Source organism: Silurus meridionalis, chromosome 20, assembly GCF_014805685.1.
Source record: "Silurus meridionalis isolate SWU-2019-XX chromosome 20, ASM1480568v1, whole genome shotgun sequence".
NCBI lineage: Eukaryota > Metazoa > Chordata > Actinopteri > Siluriformes > Siluridae > Silurus > Silurus meridionalis.
Window position 1 is genome coordinate 12,226,120 of NC_060903.1, and position 24,242 is coordinate 12,250,361.

Genomic DNA, 24,242 nt, shown 5'->3' on the forward strand with positions numbered 1-24,242 from the left:
ATTTTCGTTACTAATAGCTTATTGGCCAGACAATCTTTTAAAAAGAAAGAAAGAAATAATAACCAGACAGCAGGATAGATGGAAAGAAGGAAGAAAGAGAGAATATCCATTGTGATTCTGAACTTTCTTTCACAGCCAGACAACTGAACATCTTTTTTCAACAGTAATGGTGATCATACCGTTTTTCTGCCTTTGCAAAGTGTACGTGGTTTTGTGTTTAATTGGAGAACTATTCATACATAAGTATGCCATTCATGCCAGCTTTCTTGTCTACAACCTTCTGACTAAGAATGAAAAGGTCAGTGTTCATGCAGTGAAATGAACTGAGATGAGTTACAGACTATGCGCTCGGATATGCAGAAAAATAATGAAGCTAAGAGGACAATGCTGTGATCGCGTGCACGGCTGGATAAACCCCAGATTGCGCCTCCTCTGGTCTCTTTGAACAAACTACAGTGACAATTTGTAATTACGAAGCTGAAAGTAGCAATATTTAACGTGACCATTTTAAGTCGAGCAGAATAAAAAAATAAATGCACCCACTAATGTTAATAAATACATACAATTTCCTTATTTACACTCTTTTAAAAACTCAGCCTTATGCTAGTTTTTAATTACTGCAGAATATTCATTTAGTCCAAACTGATGGAAGAAGCAGAAGGAAAAAGGCTTGAATTTGCTGTTTATAAATTTTTGTTAATTTTTTTAATTTTTTTAACCACACCTGCGTGCACACACAAAAAGAAAAAAAAAAAAACATTTCTGCTTTTTAGAAATATAAAAAGAATCTATAAGGGAAAAGCACGCTGAAACTTTACTAAATTATAAAGTAATGAACGACGCAATACATACTAAAGGTCAAAATTACAGATCAGATATTCAGTGCAGTGGTGCAAGCCGGAATTCTCAGAGAATTCAATTGAATTTTATTTGTATAGAGCTTTTAAGAGTGGATATAGAAAGACCGATTCAGTATACAAAAATTTTAATGGACCAATGCATCACTATAAGTTTATACCCTTAATTAGCAAGCCAGAGACAACAATAGTGAGGAAAAACTTTGAGACAAAAAAAAAAAAAAAAACAAGAAAAAGAAACCAGGAAGAGAAACCACCCTCATCTGGTGGGACACTGGAGAGTGCTATTACAAATAACACCTTTCTATAACAGTGTAATATGCGACTTAAAAGTGAAATTGCATAACCAGAGATTTCATTATAGTTTTAAATTTGCTATTTTGTTAACTTCTATTCACTGATTGAGGATTGAGTGCAGAACATTTGTGACTGTAGTCCTAAAGAGTCATAGTGAACCTGCATTAATTGCAGTGGTGGGCAGTGGTTGCTTAATGTTTAGGACTCTGGGGGTTCAAACCCCGGCACCACCAAGCTACCAGATTTGGGCCCTTGATTTATACATTTAACTATGGTTGACACAAATATGAAATGAAAGAGTACAGGGTCAACCGGCAGCAGGAACAAGCGTGCGTCCCAAGTCACGGATGAAGGCGGAACATCAGCACGGTGAGCAAAAACTGTATAATCCTCATCATGTGAAAACGGTGTAGTTTATTGAAGTGTTATTGTGTAAACTGTTTGTTTGGTAACTTCGGGAAAGTCACACTGGATCTGTTCTGTCGTGGCTCGCAAGCATCAGGTTGCGCAATCAGCTCGCTCGCGACCTCGTGATGGATTCAATTAAAACGATGTGAACAAACAATACATCTAAAATTAGCAAATAACAGCAGCAGTAAACAATAAAATTTTTACTCACTGTTGATTATGCATTTGTATACCAATGCATATTTTTTCCATTTTTTTCAATCAAGCCTGTTAACTTGCTTTGTTCTATTCTCTTTTGATAGCATTTGTCTACTATAACAGTAACTTCCTGCGGCTTTACTACATTCAAATAATCGTTTTCAATGTTTGTATATTTAATTTATGCATATATCATTTAATTATTATACAAAATGTAATTATATATTCTAGATGCTTATATCTTTACAACTGAACAAAATGTCTGTGCCTATTTTTTTCAACAAAAATTGTCGATACAATTTTGTATTATATTTTATCTTTTTTTAAGCATGGTTGACAAACTTAATAAAAGCACACACAAAAGTATCCATCAACAGAAGAGGAAAACACGGGGAAAGTGCGTCACTTGACTAAACAACCTCAAGCAAAGTGCTGATCATGCTGACTGACCAACTGCATTCAATAGTTTGAAATGTTGCGTGTTGACACTTCTGTACACCGTCATGTTGTTTGTGACATATCCGTCTGCAGTAAGAACATTTTGAAATGCTCGCATAGCATCAAGGTACTTAGTCTTACAACTTAGATAAAAAATCTTAGAAAAAAACAGCTTCACAAGGAGATGAAAACAAATTGGAATTGTGAAGATTACATAACTGGGAGCTTTTATCGTTCAGACGTAGACCTTTGTAAATATTTTCTATTCTGACTCAGTACTCATATTGATAGAATTGACTGTAAGTGACAATGCTTTAAAAGCTGAGAAATGCAGTCATCAGCAAGTAAGTCAGATCAGTCGAACAATATAACTGACCAGCAACTATTTTGAAGTTCAGAGCTTCATCAATATAAAACCACAACCCCAAGTTGTGACTCTGATGTATGAATCTGAGAGATAAAAGTTAGCATCTAAATTTGAGGAGGCCGAATTGGGTCCTAAAACATTTATCTATATATGCCAAGAAGAACAGATGAAATGTATGCCAAAGAAACACGGGATGAGTGCACGTACATACACCGGAACACCTGTTTCTATGCCCTTATTGTTCCAGACCACAGATGTTCTAAAGCGATTTCCATTGGAACTGCAAATAAACACTTAAGTAAACACATTACGTGGTATGTAGTTTCTCCAATATGGCAAGCATCCAGCTCATTCAGTGTGTGACGTGTATAGTCAGACTTTCTCCGTCGTTAGCGCTAATTTTATTTGTGAAAAGTTAGTTAGCTCTTTGACGAAGAAGATCCTGGCATTAGAAGAATGCATCCAGAGTCTCTGAGAGCATTCCAGGTCCTGCAGGGGAAAGTCTTGTTGCCCTAGATAAAGTTAGCATTCCCCCGACTCCAGCATTATAGCCCTCGCAGCGGGGCGAGCGGGTGACGACTCGGCGGCATAATCCCAAAGCCGAAGCTAATGCTCAGGTTCACCCACGGGAGCACCATTCCTCTCCGCTTCACGTGCCCAACGGGTTTACTCTCCTCAGTGAAGCACCCGCTAAGGAACCTGAAAGAGCTCTGGTTAGGAGAAACTCTATTCTAAGGCACGTGAAATTAGCTGGAACTTTAGGGGCACCAGCAGCACAGGTTAGGGGTATACCGGGAGCCAGGGCGCCAGACATAGCAGGTCAGCTTAGGATTCTAGATAGTTTTTAACATAGGAGCTAGTGATATACACCTTCAACAGTCAGATTTTACTAAGAGTAACATTATAGATGTGTGTAAATTAGTGAATGCATTGTCTGATGCTGTAATATGCGCTGGCCCCATCCCAATGTGGCGTGGTGATGTAGCTTACAGCAGGTTATGGTCACTGAAATGCTGGATGTCCGAATGGTGCGCTAAAAACAATGTGGACTTCATAGATAATTGGAGCAATTTTTAAGGTAAGGCTGGCCTGTTTGGGGCGGGACGGCATTCATCCCACTCGGAAAAGGTGTTGCTCTCATTTCTTGTAGAATAGGCCATAGTCTCAGAACAGGAAAAGTTAACCAGTGACTATCCAGAGCCAAGGCCAGGAAGCAGACAAACAGGCTAAACCAACCGTTTGCTAGCTGCACTGAGTAGTCACTCAGAGTCCACCAAATTGAGACTGTGTCTGTCTCCTGGGCGAAACCAAAATGTAAAAATTCTCAGAAAGTCTCTTTAGGTGACCTGATAAACATTCAATTAACATTGAATCCCCGTCTAAATGGTAGAGGAGGTGGAGTCACAACTTTTTATAATGATAATCTAAGCTTTACTCCAAAAAAAAATTTTTTTTAAATACAAATAAACACAATTGTAACACATTTGAATTTCTTTACACCAACATAAAATTTTTACCATCCGAAAGCAAGTCTCGTCAGTCAATTCCATCAATTATTATTTATAGACCCCAAGGGCCCTACTCTGATTTTCTCATATAATTTGCAGATTTTATCACAAATCTAGCTACTTCTTTAGACAAAGCATTCATTTTTAGTGACTTTAATATACATTTTGATGATCGGGAAGACTCCTTTGGAATAGCAGTTGTGTCCATTTTAGGTTCAGTAGGAATGAACTCATAGTGGTAGACAAACACTTGATTTAATATTAACATTTAAATTTAATATAAAAAATATAGTCATAATTCCACAGTCTGAAGCTATTTCAGATCATTACCTCATCTCTTTTAAAATCTGCTAGACTAGAAAATGTTGTTGGAATAAAGGGAACAGCTCTCTCCTGGCTTAGGTCTTATTTGCCTCAGTTTGTTGATGTAAATGGTGAGTTCTCCACACTCTCTGAAGAAAGTTAAAGGTAAAGTTTGGTGTTCCACAAGGATCTGTCTTAGGCCCACTGCTAATCTCTTTATATGTGCTGCCTCTGGGTGAAATTATACATATACATGGTATTCGCTTCCATTGCTATGCTGATGATACACAGCTGTATATTTTAGCAAAGCAAGATGAGAGAGATCAGCTTAACAATGTTGAGGAGTGTGTAAAGGACATTAGACAGTGGATGCTTGATCACTTCCTTCTGCTCAACTCCGATAAGACGGAAGTACTTTTACTAGGACCACATGTAGCTAGAAGTAAACTTTCTGATTACGTAGCATCTCTGCATTGCCTGTCTCAGTGTGTACAGCAGTCAAAGACCTTGGTGTGATTATTGACTCTAGTCTTTCCTTCTGAGGCTCATGTGAATAACAATACCAGGATCGCCTAAAATTGCTAAAATTAGAAATATGTTATTATAAGATGCAGAAAAAAATAGTTCATGCTTTTGTTACATTTAGATTAGACTGCTGTAATGCTTTAATGTCTGGGTGTTTAAATAAGTGCATAAATAAGCTTCAGTTAGTTCAGAATGCAGCAGCAAGAGTCCTTACTAGATCTAGAAAATATAACCACATCAGCCCTTTTTTAATCAGTCTACACCTGCCTCTGGAGGGTGTTCTCTTCGATTAGAGGCCACTTTGTGCAGCTGGGGATGGTTTCTCATCAACTACCTGGGGATCTTCCTGACATAACAGAGTAACACAGGAGCTTTGAGGATGGATTTGGACTGTACTTAATGTCAACAGTCTGCTACACTGACTCAGGACTACAACTTGCATTTGATCACCATCACTGAATACCTAAACATCATTTAGCTCTAAGGAATAGACATTCGGTGCCACTCAGATGATGATGGGTTCCTCTCAAGATTTTTCTTATGCCATCTCAGGGAGTTTTTCCTTGCCACAGTCACCACCGGCTTGCTCATCAGGGACAAACTTACACTTATAAAGAACATCTTATTCATTCTTTATTAAAGCAATATCTGTGTAAAGCTGCTTTGAGACAATGTCCATTGTTAAAAGCACTATAAAAATAAAAATGAATTGAATGTTTGCCTTCCAATGACGGGTATTTTAATTCGAAACATTACTGTGGCCAGTCAGAGGTGGTTTAGCAGCAGGGGTATGACTGACAGACAGAGTATTCATCCCAGTGGGAAATGTATAGCTTCCAGCAGTGTTCACAAACATAGGCAATAATGCATGCAATAAATAAACAAAATGTAAAAGGTACGCTAAAGCAAAGAGTCTGTGCAAAAATAAAAAAAAAAAGTGTTTTTTTTGAGTCCTGTGCGACTCAAAGCATTTTTGTTAATGTGCATAGTGTACAGTGTGTAGTGCAGTTCAGAACGGCTGAAGAACAGTGAAGAAAGTCAGCAATGACATTAAGAAGCATTATGTTCTCTTTCTCTTGATAGATATAAAGTTGTGTGTAAGAGAAGAAAGTTCAAAATTTGCCAATCCCTCCAGTCTAGAGGGTTTAGGGCATTCCTGTTATTTGGTCACCAGCACCTATAGACCCTCAACATGAAGTAAAGCCATTCGGGACAAATCCAGTCTCCTTGATGTGCTCGCTCTCACTGCAAGCTCAAAAAACAAGTCCCTCATACTGACCAAATGGCCACAATTTATTGAGGTAAAACTAAATTCAATGAGCCCGTAAGCCACTATCTTAAAAAAAACACCAATGGCTGATATTATAATGCTCAATAAATTAGGCTCAGCCAGATGTCTCTGTAGTGCGCCAGCTCCTAACAGAAATATTAGAATTGCTATTGGCTGCTGCAGGGCAAGTCTCCTGGGGCTTGGCCTACAGACGGACCTTAAATGCCACAAATAAAGCTGTGCCCTTCTTGTTGGAAAAGTGTACCTCTTGACTGGAGCTGGTCCATTCCCAATTCCCAAACTACTGCCTTATTATTAGTGTCTGCCAGAAAAGGCACATTTGGATCTACTTTTGGTGTAGATCTTGTGGCGGCACTTGCAGCATGTTACAGCACCGCAGATGACATCACACTGGCCACGATTTCACAAGTGCTGGTATTAAATAGCCCCTTTTTTGTTGATTGCTGAAACTAGCGTCTAAAAACCATACCGATAGTTTTTCCGGCTTCCGGTCCGCTGTCCTTAAAAGAGCGGCTTCTAGAGGCGAATTATTAACCCCACGTCGTGTTTGTTTTTACACGTGAGCATGGGGCACGGAGAGCGCTATATTATATATATTATTTCTAAATGATTAATAATATAATTATATTTATAAAATAATATATCCATATTTATTTCCTGTAGCGCATGTTCATGATTCGGCACAGTTTATTTTATTTTTGTAATAAAGTTCAGTACTACTTTACATGGAGTGCTGTGTTTGTTATTTTTTCATCTAGTATCAATTTTAAAAAGCATCGGTTGATTAATCAGGTATCAGCAAGTATGATCTAATCTAGATATCGGTTTCAGTATCGTAAAAACTGTTGACCACTTCTCTTTATAACCATATGCAATATGCTTAGCTAAAAAAGGAGCGTCTTAAATAAAAACTAGCAATCACCTGAGATTTTGTGAACAGAACTGTATGCTCGAAGCTTATTTAGCACACATTGATTGGTTTAGGTGATACTGTGGTTGAGTGTATAGATGAACCCAGGATTTCTGCCAAAATATTTCTATCGCAATCAATTACCCTTGAAGATGAGCTAGTAGGGTGTTCCATTTTGTGCCCAATATATGGATAGCATCAATCCAATCCTCAGGCCAACTCTTTACCAAACACATAACGGTTTGAGAGGCTCTCACTCGATTTCTTAGCACCTATCATGCCATGCAATCCAAGTTGAATATCCTCCATATACTGAGACATACTATTACAGCAAATCTGCAGTGCTGCTACCTGAGCATTACTGTGCACTTTCGCCTCTTTAAGCATGGTTGATTATTGCTCCCCAAGTGGCACAAGTGTGGTGGCCATCTCCGAGCACCTTTTCATTTAGTCCTATAGTGTGCCGATTCTTCATGATGTCTGGCAACAAGAAAAAAAAAAAAAACATTCCAAATATTGTGCCAAATGTCAGTTTGTGTCTCAGATCTCTGCATGTGTCCACAAGATATCTCACTGCCCCTGCTGCTTATCCGGGATATAAAAAAACTCAACATTGCATGAGTAACAGGCTTTAACATACACTACAACAAAATAAAAACAGCCATATCAGTTCAAACTAAATCTGACTGCAAATTTGTGTTCTGTCAAAAAGTTGGATTATAGTTCAATAGGTGTGTGTGTGTGTGTGTGTGTGTGTGTGTGTGTGTGTGTGTGTGTGTGTGTGCATGCCCGTGTGTGATTCATTAATTATTAACAGAATAGCAGAAATCGGAGAGTATCTAACCTGCCACAGGGCTCCTCTTATATTTAACACCTCTTTCCTTCCTGACTAAAAAAAACACACACACAAATATCACACTTATCTCACACACACACACACACACACACACACACATCATTTACTTCTACTGTGTAATAGAACTGCACAGCATGCTGTTTGGGAATTGTTTTGACAATATTAATGTCAGAAACCAGACTTCCAGAACCGTGAATTCTTTTTTCCATTAGTCACTCTCTCTAGGAACCTCCGGGAAGAGACCATTTGAATGGCATATGCAAAACCACTGGTCTGTGGTGTGACGTTTTCAGGACAGCTTCTAGAATACAGGGACATGAATGGACTGGAGATTTGTGAAGTTCAGCAAACTAAATAGTATTTAAAATTATTTGTTAAATATCACAAACCCTCCTGCATGTGTGTGTGTGTGGGGGGGTGTATTGTAAGATGAGAAGTGGAAATAGGGGTTGATCATTATCAAGCATATGATACTCTCAGTGAGAGGTTGAAAGAGAGAAGGAGATTGAGAGAGAGAGAGAGAGAGAGAGAGAGAGAGAGAGAGAGAGAGAGAGAGAGAGAATGTGTAATGCATTATTTATGATCCTATTTATACCGAGATATGCTTTTATCATATTTCTGCATAAATAGATGAACAAATTACCACAAGACAAACACACACAGACACACCAAGCCTACAAGTGTAGAACTCTATAAACTGCTTTTTATCAGACTATGAAAAGAATCAAGAATCAACACGTTTAAGAAGCTCTTGCACACACACACACACACACACACACACACACACACACACACACACACACACACACACACACCCCCACCCACCCACTCATACTCATACACAAACTCAAATTCAAACTCAAACTCAAACTCAGTACCCAGTGTGGAAAAGACGGCCGTCCTGTCCCTAGCATGGCTGTTTCTGAAGGTTACATCCGCATCCGTGATTGGCACCTGCATGTACCTCCTCATGATGAACTCCGACCTGTCCCACGATCGACAGCGGCTCCAGTGCGACCTGCTTCGAACGGCTTTAAACCCTTATCCTACAAGCGCAAACTCTCAGCACACAAGACATACACACACCTGTTCACCTGTGACACATGCACTCATTTGTACATGCCACACCTCCTTAAACCCGCCCTCTACTGTGACTGACAGTCGAACTGAACAACCCTGACACTGCGTCCTCGCTTAACTATGGTGCGGTCAAACCAGTCAGGCAAAAAATAAAAAAGTTGCGTTTAATGTTAGGTAAAAATGTTTGTGTGTGTGTGTGTGTGTGTGTGTGTGTGTAAGTAAACTGCCATCAATAGTAAAACAAAATAAATGTAAAAACTGCTCTACATATAGGTCTTGAAATCTAGATGCTTTTCTCGACAATTCTAAAATATTTTGTGTTTGGTTTGGCGTTTCATAGTTTCATTTTGTCTACATAACAATAAAAAAAAAAGAAAAGTACATTAATTATAATGATGCATGGGTATACAAAGAAACCCGTAATTAAACCACTACCATAAGGACGTTTAATACACACTAAGCACCCGGTGTGTGTGCCTATTAGGGGTGTAACACAATCTGCATAGAGCTTGAAATACTCGTATTTGTATAGAAACCGGATGTAGGCGTAGTCTGTATGTTTGTATTAATGTCGCTATCACTGTTCCCTGGTATCAATTATTCAGAAGTCCTGTTTCATTGAAAAAATTTTCCTTTTTTTCCATTAATAACAAGCTAATTAATCTGCAGTCCTTCATTTTTTAAATACAAATATAAGCAAAAACAAATTACAAAATAAACCAAACTTTACGCAACTCCTGATCCAGATCCACCTGTGGAAATTGGCAACTTCTGTCTAGCAAGACTAAGTAAAAGACATGCTAATAGGGGTGTGACAGCAATGCAAAACATTACATTTCTCGTAGTTTTGTATTAACGCAGTTTATTATTATTAACATTTGTGGGTTCCCTGGTGGTCTAGTGGTTAGGATTCGGCGCTCTCACCGCCACGGCCCGGGTTCGTTTTACGGTCTGGGAACCGAACCCAGCCATTAGGGTTGCACAAGCGACCCCTAATGGGAGAAGCCGAAAGAAAGTATTATTATTAACATTTGTGAACATCAACAGTTTACATTTTAAACACAGTTTCAAAACTATTTAAAATAAAAAGCCTCCTTCTTTAACTATATAAAATATTTTATTTAAAAAAAATTATACTAATCTAATAGAATACATCTAATTAATGCAATACACTTTTTAATATATTGAATAAAATAATAATAAAGTTATCGAATAAATTAACACAAAAAATTATTAAATAATATTAAATAAATGGAAAAATGTAATTAAATATTTTACATTTGTTAGACCCCATTTAAGTAACATATGCGTTTATAAGTTTGTGTTTTACATTTAATACAGTGGAACCCGGTTATGTCGATGTCCTAGGGGGTCGCCAAAAAGCAAACCAATAATCGAGATAAACGAAAATCAAAATGGCGGCAATATATTAACGTGCTTGAAATTTCTTTATGTACATGATGTGCGTTAATAAATGAGAATGTGCATGCACGTGTTTTTGAAGGGTTTTTTACACAACAGCGTTGCCGCGATTTGTTTGATGAAGGCATGCTATAAAAATACATACAGTACACGTTTATCTGTCAGGACTCCACCTGCCACGCCCCCTTCGGCCCCCTTCAGCGTGTCAGGTGCTTTCTCGGCCGCTTTCTCTGAAGCTCTCGGCTTCAATCGCGCACATATGGTGCTCGTTTATCATCATCACCAGCTCCTATTTAAACTTCCACACTCTCACTGTCCGTTATTGTTGGTATATGTTGGTTCACGGCGGTCGTTGTTATCGCTCATGTGTATCCCGGTACATGCCTTCCCACCGGCACTCTCTCAACGGCTGCGCTTTTCTTCCCAAAGCGCATCGCGGATTCCCCCGATGCTGCCGGTGTTCATTCTATGCTTTTGCTGCTCATCTCACGTTCTGCGCTGCCAAGCGCGGCTTTCGCCTCCCGTTCATCGCATAACATTTAACAACAAAAGGCATATGTTTACTAACTAACAGCAGAGATTCACCAGTATACAATACAACACCTGTAGCAGCTGTAAGACTTGATTTTTCCGCCACTTTCGCGAGTTCTTCTGCGGCTGCACCGAGATAACCGACGTTAAATGGCAAATTTTTCCCCCCTTGTGCTCGAGATATCAGGGTTCGGCGACATAAAAAAGTCGACATAACCGATAAAAAATGCTAAGACAAAGCGAGAATTTGGCGGTTCCACTTCAAAAACGTCGACTTAATAGGGTTGTCGAGATAACCGAGGTCGAGATAAGCGGGTTCCACTGTAATTTAATTTCCTAAAAATATGATCTACTTACAGAGCATCCAGTAAGTATTCGCAGAGCTCCTTTTTTCAAAATTCTTACTCAAACAGATTAAATTCATTATTTTCCTTAAAATTCTACAAACAAAACCCCATAATGACAATGTGAAAGACGTTTGTTTAAAATCTTTTGCGAATGTAGTTAAAAAAAAAAAAAAAAAAAAGAAAAAGAAAAAAAATTCACAATTGCCACAACACTCAAAATTGAGCTCAGGTGCATCCTGTTTCCAATGATCCTCCTTGAGATGTTTCTACAACTTGATTGAAGTCCACCTGTGGTAAATTCATTTGCTTGGACCCATCTGTCTATATGAGGTCCCACAGTTTACAGTGCATATCAGAGCACAAACCAAACCATGAAGTCCAAGTAATTGTCTGTAGACCTCCGAGACAGGATTGTATCGAGGCACAGATCTGGGAAAGGGTACATGGAGTTCACCTGAAGGACTCTTACACTATGAGAAACAAAGTTTGGCCTGAATGCCAAGCATCATGTATGGAGGAAACCAGGCACCGCTCATCACCTGGCCAGTACAATCCCTAAAGTGAAGCATGGTGGTGGCAGCCTCATGCTGTGGGGATATTTTTCAGATATTTTTCAGAAAGATGAATGCAGCAGTGTACAGACACATCATTGACGAAAACCTGCTCCAGAACGCTCTGGACCTCAGACGGAGGCGACAGTTCATCTTCCAAGATGACAATGACTTTAAGCACACAGCCAAGATAACACAGGAGTGGCTATGGGACGACTCTGTGAATGTCCTTGAGCGGCCCATCCAGAGCCCAGACTTGAACCTGATTAAACATCTCTGGAGAGATCTGAAAATGTCTGTGCACCGACGCTCCACATTTAACCTGATTGTGCTTGAGAGGTTCTGCAAAGAAGGATGGGAGAAACTGCCCAAAAATTGGAGTGCCGAGCTTGTAGAATCATACTCAAAAAGACTTGAGGCTGTAATTCGTGCCAAAGGTGTTCAACAAAGTATTGAGCAAAGCCTGTGAATACGTATGTACATTTTGTTTGTTTTTTATTTGTAATACATTTGCAAAGATTTCAAAGACACGTCTTTCATAATGTCATTACGGGGTATTGATTGTAGAATTTTCAAGAAAAGAATGAATTGAATCCATTTTGGAATAAGGCTGTAACATAACAAAATGTGAAAAGTGAAGCGCTGTGAAAACTTTCCAAATGCGCTGTAACTGTTCTACTTATTTTAGCATACTTTAACAAACCTTCTATCCTTCATTTATTCACTCCCTCGGTATGAGGACTTGTCAGGATTTTCTCCTTTTAAGAAAAACTCTTGAAGCTGACAAACGCTAAAGAATCCATAGCGCTAGACTGTCGTAAAAACGGAAGTGGCAGCGATTTTACACATTCACAAAACAACACAATGCAGATTACATTGGAAGCAAGTAGCTACAGAAACACTGCACCGAATTGTTTTATTTTTTTTTAACCCCCTGGCATTGTTGTTTATGTTTTCAAGTTTAACAATAATTTTTAAAAACATGCGCAACGTGCGAAGCGGAAACTAAACTAACTTGCGGCCTGCCACTTAATACGTTCGTGAGGGAACCAAATCGAAAATCCCTGTACTGAGAAAGTTCGGTATGAAAAGCGATCGGAAAAGCTGAGTGGCCGTGTGTCAGTTCATCATTATTTCATCGCTGTGCTTTAAATACTTTCAGACGAATGAAATGATTCTTTTTAATGAGCCTGCCGGAGATATAAAGCCGTGTGATATGACGCACAGGCTGTATGAGCGATATAAATAATCTCAGCTGTTGCTGGAGAAATAAAAGAATATCTATTGTATGTACAGAAATCGTTTTAGAGCTCGGCAGCCGCTGGCAGAAAACTGAAAGGATTCATATGATGCCAATAAATTGATCTTTGCACTGTGACAAGTTCCATGTAACACAGATATCTGAAGAATGAAAAAAAAAAAAAAAAGACTAAATTTTCCCCTATCTGAATATTCTGAGCTAAGTATTTCTGTGTGCACAATTTGATGTAGGATTGGATGCATTTTGCTCAAACGTGGCAACCCTGCTTCCACAGCTGATCTTTAAAACTGATTCTGATGCACACTTAAAATGGTTTGTATTTTATTAGTGTTGCGCTATAACTCTAGTGCTTACACGCGAGTGTGTGTCCCTAAGTAAAGTGTATGTAACACCTCTTATGAAGCACAACAAGATCAACTGCACTGCGTATGAGTCACATGTTCACACTGACACTGAGGCTGGCCAATCACACACAGCCTGCGAATGATGGTTCTGCTGGCACGAATAATCAATTACATTATCAGCTTTAAAAGAGAGAACACTGTACATGACACTGTTTTATATAATTTATACCTCTATCACAAACAAACCACTTGCTCTTTCTTCTCTACATCTTTCTTGTTATTCTGCCACAATGAAAGAGCGATGCACTTCCTATTTCTTGCCATGTGCAGTAGCCCTTCAATAACTACTAGAATAATCATAAATCTGTCCATCTCTCTCTCTCTCTCTCTCTCTCTCTCTCTATTTCTCTCTCTCTCTCTCTCACACACACACACACACACACACACACACACACACACACACACACACACACAGTAAGCCATCTCTTACCAGGATAATGGTTTTCGTGTCCATATCTGCTCTTCTTTTGTATCTACAACTCTACTCCCTTTACTCGCTCTACCTTACTGTCTCTCCGACCTTGCAGGTCCTCCGCACCCACTGTCCCTCCCTCCCTTTCTACTCCTCTTTTCCCAACTCACTCTTTGAACATAAACTATACCTTGGAGTTAGTCTAGCTCTCTTTTACTCACACACACACACACACACACACACACACACACACACACACACACACACACACAGAAACAATCAAGGATGCATCAGTAGGACTAATGTAATTACTAACTTCACTATTGTTTCCAGTGTAGGCCTTTTGTCTCACAGCTAATAATAACCCCATAACCCCAAGACTGTGTGTGTGTGTGTGTGTGTGTGTGTGTGTGTGTGTGTGTGTGTGTGTGTGTGTGTGTGTAAAAGAGAATAAAAAGAACTGTCCCCATTTCTGCACATTTAAGTTGACTCTGTTCTTTTTTTCTGATTTAATCTGGGCCATACAGTCCCATCTGTGGGTATCAGAAAGGCAAGACAAGTTCCGTTCGTTTTTATAATTTTTAAATTTCCTTATTTTCTTTCCTGATGCTTTAAACACCACCGAACAGACCACACAATTTTTCCAGTTACAGATACATTATTTTTTGGACGCATAACCATAAGGTTCGTGTGAGTTATTTTTTAAACATCCTGTTCCACATGTAGTCCCTATTCGGGAAGATGCTCCAGTGTGCTTTTGGAGATTTGAGCTCATTCATCCACAAGGGCATTCCGATCAACGGTATTCCCAAAGAGTTTAAAGGCTGAGGTCAGAGCAAGCCGCTCAAGATCTTCCACGCCAACAAATGTAAATGATATCTTCATGAAGCTGGCATGAAGGAGGATTGTGATGCTGGAACAGGTTTGTCTCCCAGGCAAAAGGCACCATATGGAAGCATTAACTTTTCTTTTACTTGACTGGGAATAGGATGTCCAAAGACGTCATATACATTGTGTGCCTACAACTTTGTGGTAACAGCTTGGGGAAGAACCACATATGGCTGGAAAAGTCAAATGTTTGAATACTTTTGTGTGTATACTGTACACAAAGTAAATGAAACGTAAATAGCACTTAATAACTAGTTGCATATCCATTGCTTGCATTAAGCTGGTAACCCAATAAGACCGAACTGATGAATGTCCTTTTTTTGTGATGTTCTACGACTTCTTTCAGTTGTTTCGAAACGCTGCTCAATTAGGAAAAGAGCTGATGATTGACACCTTTAACAATTGATTATAATAATTACCCTATAGTCTTCCTTGGCATTGCCTATGAGCTGAGCTCGGTTTAAAACACATTTTTGCGAGAAACTGGTATTATTCAAGAAACCAGTTAGTAAATAAAAAACAAATTAAAAAAAAAGTTTTTTTCCCCCCACTTTTATAAAATAAAAACGGAGTTTGTGCGGGCCAGGGTCGGACCTGCTGAGTCCTCTCTTCAGAAGTAGCCAAAGGTGTGTGTGTGTCAAATTCTCCAGCTGAAAATAAATGTCCTGCTAGATGTGACAGCGTTTGTGTTCAGTAGATGGAAAAGAAGTGTTCTGATTCCAAAGCCTGTACTGGGTGTAAGGTGGGAATAGCCAGTCTACCACCATGAGTGAGATGAAACCAGAGCAAAACTGAAGAATGTGGAAGAAAAATCCTACTGGACAGTTATCATGATCTCCGGATTGAACTGGGGACACTGGAGCTACTGTATCGATACTCGCTACCATCATGTCACAAAGCCAAAAAAGGTTATAAATATGTTTCTCTACACATTTATATTCGCTTCGCTGGTACCATAATGTGTTACATCAACAATAAACACCAGCAAACCTGTTCCAGAGGCAGCCATGCAAATCCATATCATGACACTACCTCTATTATACAGGGCAGTGACCCTGTACAGTATGTTTTTAGTCATGAGCAGATCCTTACTTTTTCTACATAATGTCCTTCCGTTCACTTGGCAGAGGCTAATCTTTGTTCCAAAACCTTGTGGTTTAAATCTTTGCTCCGAAAGAGTTGTGGCTTAACTCTTGAGTTTATTACAAATCCCAACACTAAATTAAGCCTGTAATCCGGCTAAAACTGGGAACCCAAGAGACAGCTAACCTACCTGCCTTGTGTGTTATCATGCCACCCAAGCCATGATATAGTGTACATGATTAAAAAAAAATTGGACTACACAAAATAAAATCTGGCATTAAGTAGTAGTAAGAAGAACATCCTCAAATACAAAAAATATATGTAACAAAAAGTCTCCTAGTGATAAACCATCCCCGCATCACTGTCTAGACAAAGCACTCATAAATCTCAGCACACAGAATTTCAATAGATTTCACACAGAATCCATAAGAACAATTACAATTAAAAATTTAGTACAGTACAGTGGTTAAACTTGTGCACAGTGTCAACATATCCATTATCCATTCTGAACCAGAGTCATTACTCAAGATGAACCAGAAGACATTAGTCAAGATGCACCATCTGGAGATGCAAACAGGCATGACTCAAGGAAAATGTGTGAATTGTTTTACGAGACCCTTTGGAGCCTTATGCTCTTTTGGCCAAAACTCAGACTACTGTGTGTGTGTGTGTGTGTGTGTATGTGTGTGTGTGTGTGTGGCACAAACCCAACACAATACCATTACTTAGAATAAACAGAGCAAAACAGAAAGAGTCTGTTGTCAGTCTACTAAGAATTTGAAGCTTAGAAGCATGGAGTGAACTCATGTTGTATGTGCTCGAGGTCAAATGAACAAGGAGAAATTGTGACTGTCCTATTTTAAATAACATTAACCCATAAGCATCATTTGGCTACAGATATGCCCAGACCATTTATACTGAATTTAATGGAAGCAAATAAGCACAGAAAACACTTTCCTTTGATTCCTTAATTAATCCTTCCTCAGGAGTTAAACTATCCCACACAACCTGCTATATTTACCGTCTGATAAGAACTCGGTATGCCTTTAATAACAACAGGAATACAGGAATTGTTTTTCCCCTCAGGAGATATTGTGCAATAAGGATAAAGATGTGTGTGATGTATTCTATTAAAAAAAAAAGCTTTTATGCTTTTCCCCCCTCACAATCCAGCCTTACTTCGAGTTGTCCGTAACGCATATGAATGAGGCGATGCCAAAGGGAAAACGCAGGACCGACGTAAACGCAAATCAGAGGGTAGATCAAACGCACACTGAACAGACCTGGAGATCAAACTCTCTCTTGCTCACTCACTCACTTCCCCACACACACACACACAAGTTCCAAAAGCAAGAAAGCTCAAACCGCTTTCCTACCAAAGACATTACCATGTCAAAGTGCTTCCTCTGTACATGTGTGTGTATAAAAGAGAGAGAAAACACATTTGTAGGCTCACCCTTTACCTCTCTAATATATGTAACTGCCCCTGCTGTCACCCCATCTTCCCTCCACACTCCAGTGTGTGTGCACAATCCCACCTCATGTTACACAAGATTGGAAAATGTACTGGTTGGTATCATTCATGTTTTTATTAGGAATGCTAAAAAAAAATATATTGGCTGAAGCAGAGAATCGCCCGACTAAAAGCTTTCTTTTCCCCCTTTTTCAAAACTAAGCTACACTGTACAGTGATAACTCTGACCTGTGCTTTGTTTAGATTTCCCTTTTCTGTACATGTGACACACCCCGCTAGCGTATACATCCATGTTATGTGAAAGTAGGTACACGAAAACATATACTACTACAGTGGAACCTCGGGTTACGAATTTAATTCGTTCCGGTACTTTATTCGTAACCTGAAAAGTTCGTATCCCGATACAAATTTCCCAATAATAATGAACAGAAACTTCGGTAATTCGTTCTGGACAACCAAAAATATTACTTAAATAAAAATAAAGCCAATATTCACTAATATTATTTACTTTTAACATGTTATATTAAAATCATACCACATAAAAACATACAAAAGAGGAAAACATCTTTACCGGGTACTTTCCCTTTGAGAAGACTCGCTGCAGGAGACGACGTTCGTAGAAGGGGGAGGAGGGAGAGTTATTGTTTGGAAGGAGAATCTTATTATATTATATTATTTATATATTATTATATATTATATTATAGAATATTAAAGACAGTGTTATTAACACGAACGCTGAGACAATTGTTGCATTAGAGGGAAAATGAGAGCTGTTTCTTTAAGGCTACTATCAGTTGGTATTGAAGTCCAGAGTGAAATTTATTATGGGTATTGTACTTCGGAAAAGACTGTAACCCTGCTAATCTATCTTCATAAAAACAAGTAAAGTGGTTATGCATCGGCTAATGTTGTCCATCTCATCATTCCACGAGCATGAACTAATGAGTTGTTACGCTGCCGCCGGGAAAAGTTCAAGCGGATAAGTAACACGATGCTCTCGCTAGGGACACAGGACGCTAACTGATGTGAAGAGCTGCGTGGATAGAGCAAAAACAACCAACTTGCCTGCGATTTTTTGGTGAGCGACGTTCGTATCCCGATATATTGTTCGTAACCAGGGGCAAAAATTTTGATGAACTGCGATTCGTAACCTGAATTATACGTATGCCGGGGCGTTCGTAACCCGAGGTTCCACTGTACTTCTTTCGGCTTCTCCCATTAGGGGTCGCCACAGCAGATCATCCGTCTCCACACCCCCTGTCCTCTACATCTGCCTCTTTCAAACCAACTACCTGCATGTCTCTCTCACCACATCCATAAATCTTCTCCTTGCCCTTTCTTTTTTCCTCCCTTCTGCTGGCTCCATCCTCAGCATTCTCCTACTTATATAGCCCATGTCCCTCCTCTGCACATGTCCAAACCATCTCAAACCGCCTCTCTCACTTTGTCTCCAGAACATCCTACATGCGCTATGCCTCTAATAAACTAGTTTCTAATCCTGTGCATCCTCATCACTCCCAACGGAAACCTCAACATCTTCAGCTCTGCTACCTCCAGCTCCACCTCTTGTCTTTTACTCAATGCCACTGTCTCTAAACCATACAACATCGCAGGTTTCACCACAGTCCTATTAACTTTCACTTTCACTCTTGCAGATACTCTTCTATCACAAATCACTCCTGCTATCACTCTTCTCCACCCACTCCACCCTGCCTGCACTCTTTTCTTCACTCAGCAAGCACAAATCTCAGCAAGCACACTCCAAAATCTAGTGGGACATCTACCCGGGGAAGTGCGGATGTTATTATAACAGCAAAAGGGGACTAAATGTGGAATGGGATGTTCAAAATGCACATATGAATCTCAGAGTCAGGTGTCGACAAACTTTTGTCCACTACCATACTTGCAAATACGTGGCGGCAGAATTACTGGATGTGTGAGTATGAGTTGGAATGGAAAGTGGATTGTGGTGCTTAATTCTTAATTATACATCAACAACTCATTAACACTGACTGACATTGTCACACTGGACTTTCTCAGGTGAAGAGGCACGCTGCAATTGTGTTGTCTTTTTAACTTCAAGGGAAAAAAAACAGAAAGGCTGATAATGTTGTAGCTGCTTTAAATGGTAAGAGAAACTAAACTCAAAGATTTTCCATATACATCACTGTGGAATTAGAGGAATAAAACGCTTCGGGATTGTAGGAAAATAATCGCAAGAGGCTGAATTTTGTTGTCTCGTTGTCGAACGCTTTACCATAAATGCACGATTTATATCTTAATTTATATCATAGTCTGCCTGAATAGTTTATTTGGATCGTCTGCGGTGTGTGTACACACCGCAGACGATCCAAATAAACTATTCAGGCATGAATGCGCTAGCTTATGAGCACTGTAACCATAGTAACCTACGGTCACCGTTTCATACAGAGTCAGACAGCTATTGCAAACATTTCCTATTTACATCATTTATCAAAACGGATGTTTTGGGGCATTACGTAACATATGGTAAATGTGGCAATTTTAACAAACAGAACATTTTGACAAACTGGAGATGAAAACATTTAAATAAAACAGACCAAAAAAGCCATACAGAGTTAAAACCTACAGCGCCAATATTAAGAGGTGTGGCCAGATCATTCAAATAAGCAATATTCTTCACTTTTTAATACCGATTTCTTGAAATGTATTCAAATAAAAGCAATCGTATCGCTAAATCTAGCAACCCTAATATTTTTTTTCCAGTCAGTCAGTTTTGAAATAAAAACTTAACAAAACATAATAATAACTGCTTTATCAGCTGATTATTTGCCTCCATGTCATGCATGAAGATGGTGTAACACACGCCTTACTTATATGGAAGTCAAATCCAATTGCTGCTCAAATATCCACAAACCTCAAATTCATTTGTCCCAAATGTTGACATGCTCACAGACAGAAATGGACAATAACTGGCTTTCATGCCTCTGTGCAGCACTTCAAACCTTACGAGTGAGAATCAAGCTATGGCTCTGAACACACACTGCTGCAGGCTGAACAGCAGATGCTGTTACCTGCCTACAGCACGATGGGGTGAAATCGAAAGATTTGACCTTCAAGTGTCGCATGTCCAAGTGCTACGCCGGCACACTGCAGCACAGCTCTTCATTCAGCCTCGTTCCCTTTGCCATTTTTGTCTAGTAACAGAATGTAAAGCACACGAAAGTCTCACGCTCACCAGGTCAGATTTCTAAATGACCGCTTATTGAATACAAATGAAGGAATCTAAATAATTTGAAGTAGAATAGGAAATACTGTATACTGTAATACTGGTCAAAAATATACAGTACGTCTGCATTCTCGTTACTCACCGAGTCAAGATTGAAAACAGACTAGTTTCTGCGTAAAGTGTTACAGAAGGAGCTTTACTATCAGCATGTCTCTGAATTGAAAGATCCTAAGAGATGTCCCGAACGTCTTCAGAGGTCACAGAAGTTTCTTTTTGGATTATTTTTATGTATTTTTAGATCATTCACTTTTTTCTAGAGAGCCTTTGGAAAATTTTTGCTAAAGAAGTCTGTGTTGAAGCATTTTTTTTTTGACGGTTGGCTCAGGGAAGACGTTTTGCATGAAGTGTTTGCATGAAGAAAGAACAATAATGCTAACGTGTTTTTTTTTTTATGTTCTAACTCGTACTGGATATATTGTCATTTCATTTTTTAAGTTTTGGAGGTACATTTTCTTCCACTCTAAATCCATGCGAAGTGCAAACGTTCATGCTCAAATGCAACTACAACCCTTCGCTAGTTTCAGAATGCTTTGAATATTAAGTTCATCAGAAATGCAGTACAGAGAAAAAAAAAGGTAAAAACCTGCCTAAAATCTCTACAAGTGTTTATCAATCGATTTATAAAGTGCTCTTAAAACCACTTGGTGTACACATTAACTACATGCTCTGTGATCATGCCATCCAGGATTTAGTTCCATTTTGATAGAACAACACTCTCCACTCTTCTGAGAAGGCTTTCCACCAGATTTTAAAGTGTCTATGGGAATTTCTAAACATTCTGCTACTAAAGCATTTGTGAAGTCAGCTGATTTTAGGCACGAAGGCCTGAGGTTCGGTGTGTTCCAGCTCATCCTAAAAGTTTTCAGAGGGGCTGAGATCAGATCACTCAAGATCTTCCAGTCCAAATTTGCTAAACCATATCTAGCTGGCTTTGTCCTACAGAGCAGAAACAGATTTGCACATTTTAGTTCCAGTAATTTTTAATTGTGAGGCATACAAAGGCATTCTGGACTGTTTTGTATTCAGTTTGAGGAAGAACCACATATGGGTGTGACGGTCAAGCGTACAAATATACATATGGTCCTGTGAGTTTCTCAAACCGGTAGTAACAGTTACATAAAAATTTCTATTATAATCAGCATACTATACAGAATCACATTGGTGCATTGCATAAAAAAAGGCCATGCAGATGAAAAAAAGCAAAGCAACTAACTGTGTAAATGAGCATAAACCTTCTCTGCTTCTTCAGACATGTACAAATATACTTTGACATGTTTATCATGCATCGTTACATGTACAGTAGCTATTATTAAATGGACAAATCATTTGCGCCAACACAAATCTTCTGTACTGGTCAGTGCTGCAGTGTCACTCTGTCTACTGTCTCACTGTATGTTTGGTTCTTTTTGCACTAAATCTCATGCACTTGATGTTGTGCAAAAGTCAGTTTTGTGCAGTTCTGTGTTGTCAAGGAAATAAGAAGATCAATACCCAGCATCAGTTTCAGTCTAGCTCTGAAAATCCAGTAAATCAGTATCAAATGAATTTATCCCTGCAGCATTATCAGCTATATCATCTCAGATTTCCCAATGATAGAATATTAAAGAGAAATGAAAATGAATTATTAGAAAGGCATTAAAAACTATGAGGATTTACTTTATATGGCTTCAGACTCTCATATGATCTAAGGCATAGATTAGTTTGTGTACACGTGTGTGTGTGCGTGTGTGTGTGTGTTGACCAAGTCAGCTGTAAGAAGCAAGTTTCAAGCCTCAAAAACAAGACTAGATAATCCTATTACAGCAAATACACATCACTTACTGTCTACAAAAGCGGTAAATGCAGATCAATACCCAACACCAGTCCCAGTCCAGCTCTGAAAATCCAGTAAATCAGTATCAAATGGATTTATCCCTAATCAGCATGATCAGCCATAAAGACAAATAATTAGCCAGGGCATTAAAAACTGTAAGAGGATTTACTGTTTATGGCTCCAGACCTTATGTCATGCTTCATTTAGTCTAACATGCGAGTTGACCAAGTCATCTATAAGAAGCCAGATTCAAGCCATAGGTAGATTATTACACATCACACATATTCAATTCAAGTCATTTCTACAGCGCTTTTAACAATAAACATTGTCTCAAAGCAGCATTATACAGTTAATGTGGTAATAAAGAATAAATAAGATTGTTCTTCATTATTGCAAGTTTGTTTCTAATGAGTGAGCGGGTGGCGACTGTGGCAAGGAAAAAATCCTTGAGATGGCATAAGGAAGAAACCTTGAGCGGAACCACACAAGAGGGAACCCATCCACATCTGGGTGGCACCGAACACACAGTAACACATCAGTTACTGTCTACAAAACCAGTAAAAGCAGATCAATACCCAGTTTCAGTTCCAGTCTAGATCCAGTAAATTTCAGATTTCTAAAGCGGTGCATACTGATTACAACAAAGTAAAGGAGAATAATCAGGCAAGACATTTAAAAATAGAGGGGGGGAAACACTGTATATGGATCAAAGATAGTGTGTGTGTGTGTGTGTGTGTGTGTGTGTGTGTGTGTGTGTGTGTGTGTTGACCAAGTCAGCTTTAAGAAGCAAGGTCCAAGCCACATAAACAAACATGGTAGATTATAATACACCAGACACATCAGTGACTGACAGGCAGATCAGGAGACCAACATTAATAGTGATGGTGTTTTATTTCTGACTGATGCATTTAATATAAAAAAATACCAAATAAGAATAATGTTAATAGTAGTAGTAATAATTATAAAACTGCTTACCTGCAGGCATTCTTGTGTCGTTACAGTGCAGATCTTCTGCCTTGGCTGCGATTGGAGCTGGCTTTTAGGTTCTGCAGACAGTACCCACACCACGTCTAAAGCTCGATTCCGTTACATGAATCTAAAACGTATTAAAAAACATTAACAATAATGAGCTGCACTTAAAGCACATCCGGTACCGGAGAGGCAGCGCGATGGCTCACAGACGGCTGATCATCCCCATCACCTGCATTCTGACCCGCGCGCGCACGCACACACCCGCGCACGCACACACACTCATAGTGTCCGCGGTTAGCTAACTAGCTTAGCATGGCAATAGAAAAACCATTGAAGGAGTTTGGGATACAGGCAGGGGATACGAACCGTGTTCCTCGTTCAATATTCAGTTAACAAACAATACGGCGAAACTACAAAGTTTAAAGTTGAGAGTAAATACCTGTGGACGAGCAGAACTAAGCCCCTGGAGATTAGCGCTTCCGGGTTTAGACTGGCGTTACGTCACATTGAAAACACGGAAGTAGGCGCGGCCCCCTTAAAAAACAGTTGGGTTGTATTGCAATTCCACCACTTTTAACAAAAGACATTGTGCCAAATGAGCATAATATAAACAGGTTGTAAAATAAAAATTGATATGTTAGTGCCTATAAGCCAGTGGCAAGAAAAAACTCCCTGAAATGGTATAAGAAGAAACCTTAAGAGGAACCAGATTCAAAAGCAGTGGTGGGCTGTCTGGACCACAATGCCTTCTCTGCTGGCCTAAACACTTTCAAAATCA

At 39.2% G+C, this 24,242-nt stretch overlaps 1 protein-coding gene across 3 annotated transcripts in view; it reads right to left on the minus strand.

The window, feature by feature from the left end:
- efr3a (EFR3 homolog A (S. cerevisiae)) overlaps positions 1-23,998 on the minus strand; it is a 75,134-nt gene extending 51,136 nt beyond the window's left edge. The window contains exons 1-2 of one of the 3 annotated variants that reach the window (XM_046876592.1): positions 23,904-23,998; positions 23,468-23,588 (exon numbers count right to left, since the gene is read on the minus strand). In XM_046876592.1, coding sequence (XP_046732548.1) covers positions 23,468-23,477 — 10 coding nt within the window. In that variant the 5' untranslated portion in view covers positions 23,478-23,588; positions 23,904-23,998. Of the gene's footprint in view, positions 1-8,836; positions 9,023-23,467; positions 23,589-23,903 lie in introns of those variants that run through there. The other 2 variants (XM_046876593.1, XM_046876591.1) reach the window with 2 other exon arrangements.
- Between the last annotated feature and the right edge of the window lie 244 nt (positions 23,999-24,242).